Source organism: Carassius auratus, unplaced genomic scaffold, assembly GCF_003368295.1.
Source record: "Carassius auratus strain Wakin unplaced genomic scaffold, ASM336829v1 scaf_tig00035252, whole genome shotgun sequence".
In the NCBI taxonomy this organism is placed as follows: Eukaryota; Metazoa; Chordata; class Actinopteri; order Cypriniformes; family Cyprinidae; genus Carassius; species Carassius auratus.
The window spans coordinates 55,215-65,218 of NW_020526215.1; the positions used below are offsets into that span (position 1 = coordinate 55,215).

At 36.3% G+C, this 10,004-nt stretch overlaps 1 protein-coding gene across 1 annotated transcript; it reads left to right on the top strand.

Annotated features, from left to right (window-relative positions):
- The first annotated feature begins 616 nt into the window (after nt 1–616).
- Nucleotides 617–5,413, top strand: LOC113081903 (5-hydroxytryptamine receptor 4-like). The gene is made up of 3 exons (XM_026253803.1): nt 617–679; nt 1,117–1,168; nt 4,069–5,413. The coding sequence occupies exons 2-3, from the start codon at nt 1,128–1,130 to the stop codon at nt 5,141–5,143; spliced, it is 1,116 nt and encodes a 371-aa protein (XP_026109588.1). The 5' UTR covers nt 617–679; nt 1,117–1,127; the 3' UTR covers nt 5,144–5,413.
- Nucleotides 5,414–10,004: the final 4,591 nt, after the last annotated feature.

Genomic DNA, 10,004 nt, shown 5'->3' on the forward strand with positions numbered 1-10,004 from the left:
ATTAAACATTATTTCTTTCTTTCCACAAAAATGTTGAAAATTAATTTTATTGCACATATTCATCTCTACTGATAACCCAATAGATCCAGCCAAAAATCTGCAGAGATTTCTGTGGAGCCGTGTGGGCACAGATTCCCTGTGTGCATGGCCAAAGCCTAGCAGAGCTAAACTCATTCTGAGATCAGAACGGAATGCAGTGTGTTTACTGATGTTATCTGTAAAATTCAGACTTTTAATACAGCAGTATCTTTCTACTGCCTGCTTAGGAAAATCAATCATTTCATATGATTCACACATCAAGCACAATTTAGAAAACATGTAACCTCTCTGTTATTACCCAGTCTAACTGACTTTGATGTCTGCGTTAGCCATACTATGAAACCGCAAACATTGCAGGAAATCTGTTGGATGTGAGGATTATTTGCATAACAATGCCCAGCTCTTAATAGCCAACACACAGGCACCCACACACACACATGCCCCGCCTACATTCTGATCAAGAGGACTGTTTTAGAGCTTATTAATGTGCCATATTCAAAATAACACACACACACACACACAACAGGGCACTTTACCATCCTCACCTCACCAATGAAGCTGTCATTCAGTAGAAATGGAGGAAACAAGGAGAGTCAGTTAAACAAGGCATCATAAAGAAAGACGAAACGCAGTCATTTAGGTGAGTAGATCTATTTTGACTGTAACATGCTTGTGATTGTGACTGTAACATGCTGAAATAAACCTACCTTAATAATAATAATAATAATAATAATAATAATAATAATAATAATAATAATAATAATAATAATAATAATAATAATAATAATAATAATAATGATGATGATGATAACAAACAATGTGGTTTTATTTATTACTATTGTTGTTGTTGTAAGTCCAGTACTTGTATGGCACATGTAATAATAATAATAATGATAATAATTATTTTTTACGGTTATTATTATTATTTACATTATATCTCTAAATTTAACTTTTGCCTTTTTACATGTATATTTTTTAAGTATATTTTTAATCTTTAAGTATTCAAATCTGGTATGTCTAGATAAACTCCAGCATTGTTTTAGTTTACATTAATGTGAACCCTGAATGTCCCCTCAGTGTTCCCCTTTATGACTGACGGGTCTGTTCGTCTCCTCGTAACTGTGGGAAGGTGAGTTTTATGCAGCCTGCTTTTGATAGATTATTAATGTGTCTGATTTAAATGGACATTCCTGCCCTGTCCAGTCTCTCCATCCAATTCCTTGAGAGTAAAGTAAATACATAATTGAAGTGAGTTGGCAGAATGCGGCGATTTGATTCGGGTCAATTGTTTTGCTTGGAACGCATCAGAGATGGGTTTCGTTCAAGAATAACAAATAAAGCAACCGATAGCACAATCATGTTAGATTTCTAGTGGCTTTGGTTTAAATGGGATAAATGGCAAGTCATTTGTTTCATCTCCAGTAGTGGTTAGAACAAAAAGTGCTTAGGTATTGTCCTGCATGTTAACCTGGAGAGAGATTTTGTTATGGAACAGCTGAGCGCTTTGTTATGGTTTGCCTGTCTTTATGAACTTGATCAAAAATGGCCCCATATCTTTATTATGCACTTAGAATTAGTCAGTGTTTACATTTGTGAAGTGTCGGGTAGAGTTTAATTTGTCGTGTTTAAGATGTGGAACGACCACACACGCAGACGCATGTACAATATGTTTTTTTTTCTATGTTCTTTAAGCTGCTCTCAGAACATTGTCTTGATGGTTAAATCCACAGGTGCAGGATGTTTTTAAAGCTCACCTGCTGTGTCTGAGCAGTCAGAGGGATCACAGCGTGTGTTTGTGAGCGTGTCTAAGCAGTGTCTGAAATACTGACCTTCCAGACCGCTCATTTTTGAACACTGCAAATGGCTCAGAGGAAAAGGAAGAACTGTATCATTTTCATTAAGCACCCGAGTGTTTCTTCAAATGTTCCCCTTATTATTGTGAACAAATTGCAATTTAATGTGAAATATAGAATGCACATCAGGCCGTCTGCCATTTCTCTATTTTTTTAGTGTCAATATTCAGACCCAGTAATATTTAAATAAACATTTGTAGATGTAGAGGATCTACCATATATTACAGTACATGGTACAATTTTTATTATGAAGTATATGGATATTTATTCAAAGAATAGCTCGCTGCTAAATATACATTTTGTCAGTGTTTGCTTATTCTCGTTATGAACCAATACAAGCTGTTGTATTTTCTGTGGAACACAAATTATGATTTTTTTTTTTTCAAAAGTATTATTATGCAGGTTTTTATATAAGCTGACGTTTATTTCAAGATGCATGAAAAACAAGAAAAATAATAGTAATAAAAACAATTAGTCCATACAACTTGTGCGCTCACATTCAAAATGTCAAGGGACAATCATAATTGAAACCACAACAGCACTGATTCTCATGGCTGGGTTTAAAAGATCCATGTGAAACAAGTTTATAATACTCTTTTGGTGTTTCTTGTTGTTTTTGGAGATGGACCGATGTGGCCACTGTGAACTGCCATTGTATATGGAAAGAGCTGCATAACATTTTTTAGTTTCACTGAAATACATAAATAAATAAAGACTGAATGTTTATTCTGGGTCAACAGTTCTTATCGTGCTGTTGTAATAAAACTTAAAGTGAATTGCCCTAAACTGAACATCAGCAATGGCAACCCAACATTGAATATCACTACACCCTGAACGATGGTATTGTTTTTTGCAGAATTGTTTTAGAGCTGAATCAAATTTGTTTAAAAAAAAATTGATAGTTTTTGCTACATCAATCAATAAATTATTATTACTGTTATCTGCAGTAGAGCTACTTATAGCTGAATAGAACTTATTTTATAATTAAATAACTTTAAATAGCCGAACCAAACTGAAGCTGTTTTGAAACAATCAGTATTGCATAAAGCAGAATATAAATAAAATTGACTTGACTTGATTGCAAACACCAATTGTGTCATAAAAAAAAAGAAAAAGAAAGAAAACAAAAGTATCATACTTGCTTATATCCACACGGGAGCAATTATATAGATCCATAATCAGTCATTAAATAGTTAAGAAATAGCAAAGAAAATGAAATTATAATTAGAATAGAATGATAGAATGACTTTTTAAATGATAGCGTAGGGAAGAGCAAAATGTTAAGCATTGCCTTTTCCTGTCACTCGGTCCCATCGGTGGTAATTAAATTTGTATTATTAACTGAACTAAAACCATTTTTCCCCCACTATACTTCCTTTTTCCTCTCCGTCGAACATCTCCAGATGTTGTTTTCAGGTTCTGTCATGGGCTGAGAAACATGCCTGTCAGTCCGTCACTGGGAAATGACACTCTGCCGCTTGACTGGATCTGAGAGAATTCATTGGTGGTTTTTATTTCACATGACTTACATTTTACACAAAGAATGTGCAATGGAAGTTTCCTTCATTACATCTCAAATATGCTATTTCTAGAATTTCTTTAATTATGCAACACGTTACACCATCCCTTTGAATTGTTTCCAATAGCGAAAATACTTTTGTCAGATTGCATGCTTTCAAACTCGTGTTTTTGCTCACATCCCAATAGGGACCGAGTTCAGCTTTAACAATGCTGATGACATTTCAGTTATGCACGTTAGGTGTTATCCCAAAGGTCACAGTGGGGCATGCTGCAGGGATACAATTCCTGAGACAAGGTCGAGTTGAGGGGCTTTTTATGATTCTTGGCTAATATCCAGAAGTAAAGGATCCAAAATATTGTTTTCATTGCAGATTTGGCCTCGGTTTCCCAGTCTGTTCTGCGTTCCCAGCCTTATTGGAACTTCAGGGGCAGTTGTCACTTAGCAAAAATATTAATGGTGAAATAGAATGATTATTATGGTGTGGTGAAATGACACAGACATTTTTGTTCTCATATATCAGTTTATTCGCAACACAAGACAATATCTCGAACAAACATTTTTCTTCTTTGTCAGAGCATGTTGTGAGTTCAGACAAAGAATTTATCAATGATCATGGGAATAAATCTTGAATGCATGTGTCTCATTTATCACCAGGTTGAACAGCATGGAAAACTCCACGGAATGGAGCAACATTTCACTCGACTCTGGATTTGAGCCCTGTGCCACATTGAGGAGCTCCGGTTCAAGAGTCGCCCTCTACATCTTCATCATCACCGGGATCGTTTGCACAGTTGTTGGCAACTTCCTGGTGGTTCTTGCAATTGCTTACTTCAAACAGCTTCAGTGCCCTACAAACTCTTTCGTGATGTCTCTGGCTGTTGCTGACTTCCTGGTGGGGCTGGTGGTAATGCCATACAGTATGGTCAGAACGGTGGAAGGATGTTGGTATTTCGGCCCAACCTTTTGCCATCTTCACTCCAGCTTGGACGTTATGCTCTGCACAGCCTCCATCTTCCATTTGAGCTGCATTGCTTTTGACCGCTACTATGCCGTCTGCAACCCGTTGGTGTATTCGTTTAAGATGTCCCGTAAACGTGTGGGTCTGCTGATTGTGGTTTGCTGGGCCATTCCTTTCCTCATCTCCTTCGGCCCAATTCTCCTCGGGCTGCACAAGCTTGGCATGGACGTTCCTTTGACTGACAACATGTGCATCTTCTTGGTAAACCGCGTTTATGCCGTAATGGCGTCCCTTGTTGCATTTTACCTGCCTATGGTGACGATGTTGGTGGCCTACTGGAAGATATACAAAGCGGCAAAGCGGCAAGCCATGCAGATAAGCGCGATGGAGGCGCAGATGGCGGCAGGTGTGGGCAAGGATTCGAGCAAGAAGCAAAAACATCGCAACTCTATGAGGAGAGAAAGAAAAGCAGCCAAAACTCTGGGCATCATCATGGGGGTTTTCCTTCTTTTCTGGTTGCCGTTCTTTACTGTTAATATCGTCGACCCCTTCATTGAGTACGGGACTGCTGCTGTGATTTGGGATGTGTTCCTGTGGTTGGGGTATGTCAACTCCTCCCTGAACCCTTTCCTCTATGGCTTCTTTAACCGATCCTTCCGTAGGGCTTTCCTCATGATCATGGGCTGCAGAATATGTCTGCACGGCTCAGTTCAAGGAATGGACCTCTCTCACTCAAAAAGAGATGCCAGTGAGCGCACTGATAACCACTAGACTGTTTACCTAATAAATTATCCCAAACTTGTTACTGTCCAGCACATATGGTCAAATATGTTTTTTGGGGTGGCCAAAATATTGTTAAAGTATAGACTTTAGTGTCTTTGTTATTGCGCCTGCCTCCCGTGCCAGAAATCCTGCTGAGGGGTACGTTTCCCAAAAGCATCATTAGCTAACTTTGATTGCATGTTCTATTGAACTAGATGGAAATTGTGATCATAGTTGCTTTCGGGAAGTGCAACCCAGGACAAGTGAGGTGGGGAGAAGCAGAAGGCGTGACACTGGTGCCATGACCCAGATGGGAGTGAGGTTTAGGTATATGAGTTTAAAGGAGAGCTTAACACAGACACACACACACACACACACACACACACACACACACACACACACACACACACATATATATATATATATATATATATATATATATATATATATATATATATATATATATATATATATATATATATATTAGTGCTGTCAAAATTAGCGCGTTAACGCATTCGATTAATTTGAAATATTTAACGCGTTAAAAAAAAATAACGCAATTAACGCGGTTGCAGTTTTTTTTATTTCCAGTTGTGGCCTATGTGTGTTCAACGTGCAAAGAAATATGGATAAGACCAAGGAAGGACTTTTAGACGGAAAGTTTCAGTATAAAACTCTGCCGGATTACTCTTCAGTCTGCCACAAGAAACATTACTCTTCATTTAGTCTGCCACAAGAAACAGCAACATTAAAATCATGAACTCAAATATCATTGTTTAAAAAAAAAAAAAAAAAAACAATGACTGTAACAGTGCGTGAATCAGACCTTTCTGTAACGCTAACGTTAATAAGCTTAAGCGAAAATAACGAAATAATTGTGTAGCGGAGTATTTTTTGTACACAGTGCCGCGAACTGTCAATCACTCCTGTGCGCGTGCATCACTGTCCTCCTCAGCTGCAGCAACTTGCGCTCTCACTCTTCATCAAGCTTTAAAACAAAAAGGGGACAAAAAGATCATATTGTCTTTGTGCATAGGCTATAGATTAATTAGATAAATGAATATCTAAATTTGTGCCTTTCCGTCTACGGTATTTTTTTAGAACTTAGAAAAAAGATGCTGCAGCCAATGAACAGCCAGCGGGGGCTGCAGGATGACTCAACCTCCACAGACAGTTTGTAATGTTTATCAGACAATAAATACTCAAGATTTTGCTTTAGTATAGCCTAACTCACAACGAGTTTCACACACCTTCTCCGGCCACGTTGAGTTGTTGACACTTAACAGTGGGAAAAGCGACACATGCGCTATTCACTTGTATAACTTAAGGGTGAATGGGTAATGTAGTTTCTGCTCTGGATGGGATGAATTAGGAAGCTTGCATTGTGAAGGGCGCTCTGAAAATCGGCAGTGCAGGTAAAAGATTAAAACCTCTATTAAAACAGATGTCCAAATGAGCGTACCGGTACGCTACAAGCACGTTCTGGGCGCACGGAGAGGTGGCGGTATGCTCAAGAGCTATATTTGGAAGTGGCGGTACTGAGTACTGGTGTGTACCGGCCCACTTAAAGCACTGGCAATGACTATACTTTGGAATTTTTTTGCAGTCCACTTAGAATTCAACATGGAAATCATTTTTGTTTTTTATTGGCATTGATTGTTTTGAAATTCAAATGGTACTTACATGCCTGTGTTTTTATTTCTGTAATAAATATGGCTTTCAAGCCAACAGTTAATTTGGAGGATATTGATGGTTTATTGCAGGTATGTTGTAGGTACATGAGAAAATCTGTGTTACAAGTTAAACAAAAATTCCAATAAACAATCATATTTTGAATTTAAATAGTTTCTTTGTCTTGAGTTTACATTAATTATTTACATTTTACATTTACATATCCAAAAAGGTTCAGTCTTTTAATTGCGATTAATCGCGATTAATCGCGATTAATTTTAAAAAATTGTGCGATTAATTAGTTAATTTTTTTTAATCGATTGACAGCACTAATATATATATATATATATTTTTTTTTTTCTTCTTTTTTTTTTTTTTTTCTTGCTCCTGGAATACATTTTGGCAAATTAGGGTTAAAACAAAATATATTCTCTATTTCATAAATATATTTTTAATTTTTTCCTTGAATTATTTTTTTGCCATATGGATTATCAAAAATATATTTATGTAAATATATTTTAGAATCTTTATTAGTAATAGGCCATTTTTGTATATTTTAAAACATATTTTAAAAAGCTATTAATGTATTATTGCCCTATCGGTGACCATAGGTATTATTCATTGTAAGACTTGTAAGATTAAAAGGATTAACACATTATGAAATCTCACACAAACCCAGTGAGATGAAGATAACTCTGTTAGGTTAACAGCATGACAAGTGATAAAGTGCATGCAAACATTGTGATTTGGTGTTGAACTTCCTGTAAAAATGTGTTTTCTTTCACATTTTTTTCATGTGAGAATAAATTAGATGTCTAGTCTGCATCATTTTTCACAGATTTGGTGCTTTGCCGCAAATAATCCTTCATTCTACTGCATCTATTGCTAACACTAATGCAAAGTGCACTCAAGGTTACAAACAGAACTTTCCCTGTTGTATACTGGCAGAATTATGAGCATTCTGTGGTACAAGCTGTAACAGTGGGAATCTAAAATGGTTAAAAGCACAATTCAGACTCACATAATGTCCTTTTGCAGAAACATTTCTGGTATGTTCAACAAAATATGGCAGCATGAAATAATAAACACAGTGAGGAACAACCAGGAACATCAAGTTTTTGCTTTTTGAGTGTGCGGTTACAGTGCACTTACACTACACATAAAGTGGCTATCAAAAGAAACACTCCAAAGATGTGTGACACATACTCCCCTGTCACAGATTAGCACCCGTGACCTGCGGAACAGCAGAGTCATAACTAAACTATGTATGAGAACAAATAATTACATAATGATATAAATTAAATCTCAGTTGTGATCACATTTTTCTTGATATAATGCTTATGGAATTACGGCAGGACAGAGAATTGGCCCCAGCTGGTCTGCCTGCTTCAATAGTGAGGTAAGCAAAGATGAAGGAACTGGGAGGCGGGGTTCTTTATAATATAAAATTTATGTAATAATTCTGAAAATGGAAATTGTCTCTGGAAAACATCCGGTATATATATATATATATATATATATATATATATATATATATATATATATATATATTTTTTTTTTTTTTTTTCATTTTTAATGTTCTATTACCTCCGTGCCTGGCAATTCACTCCAACTATCTTCTTTTTAGACATTTCTTGCACTGTTTAGAATTCTAAGACAGTGAAATGTACGTAAAGTCATTTTTTTCTGACAAGTCAAAACATACACGCGCTAAGCTGAAGGAACCCATTAAGAACTGCTATGTCTGCTGGTGTTAGTCTTCAGTAATCCACAGGAAACCGGGGAGGACATGGACTCACAGTTATTTCGGTTGCACTCTATTTTACAGTACGTGTACTAAGATGTACTTATACTGTACTTACAGTGTATTTATCTAAGAAAGTTCTGGTAATACAAGGTAACTACATGGGGTAGGTTTAGGTTTAGGGGTAGGTTCAGGGTTAGTACCTAGTTATTACATAGTTATTGTAATTACTATAATAAGTACATAGTATTTACATGAGGAACAGGACTGTAAATTAAAGTGCTACCGTTATTTCTCTTCATTAAGTTCTCAGAACTGGAGATGGAAAAGGAAACCAATTGCTATCCTCCCAAGTCATCTTCACACCCACAGTCTCGTCACTTTTATAATTAAGTATAATATGAGATGATTCAGACTGCTTTCGAATGTTTCTTGTTAACAATTGTGTTTGCAATTCTGTTGTAAATTATTGGAATTTGCAATGCATTTACATTAACAGTGACCTCTACTGGCCATCTTAGATTTTTCATCATTAATGAGTAATTTAATGCAGCGAAAAATGCAGTTGATAAGCTGACTTATTTAATTGTGCAGAGACTGCTTTTTTTCATGACTTGGGAGACATCATAGAGTTCTCAGTATTGATTTGGTTAAGTATCAAGTTCGTCTCAGACGTCTCAAGTTCATCTCATCCTGGCAAATCTTAGCACAGCCACAGCATGTAACACTGCATGAACTCACCAAGTTACTCTAAAGCCTGATAATCATGTTTCCTGGCATGATTTGGAAACTTCCACCGAAGAGCATCCTGAATGCAAGTATGAACATCTGAACTTTTGTGCAACACATGTGCCTGTGTGAGTAGTGATTAAGAGAAGTTGTGGAATCTTAAAGGGATAGTTCACCCAAAAATGATCATCGTTTACTCACCCTCATGTTATTCCAAAACCATTTGATTTGTGTTAATCTCCTAAACACAAATTAAGGATTTTTAATGAAACCTGTTACGATCGCACAAGCTCCCATGTGTTTCTCTTCGTTTATCTGTGAGTAAATGCCTAAATTAAATCTGTTCATCATGTAAAGCCATTGTACCTCTGCATAAGACTGGATTTATTCTATAACAGCTTTATTTTTGGTTACCTGTGCGTTCTATGGAGGGGCAATATCTTAAATAGTTTTCGAAGATTAACCAAAGTCTTATAAGTTTGGAACAACATGAGTGTAAGTAAATGATCATTGAATTTAATTTGGGGTGGTGAACTATTGCTTTAAGTATTTCTCAGGAGAAAGGTCTGACAAGATAGGTACTTGATTTCAATGCAATATCATTGCTGTGTACAAATAACATTATTAAAAGGATATAATCAGATTTTTTTTTTCCTTATGGGATGGTTGTTTGAATTAAATAGATTCACTGTTTTCAGGATTCATCAAATAGACATATTTGATCAA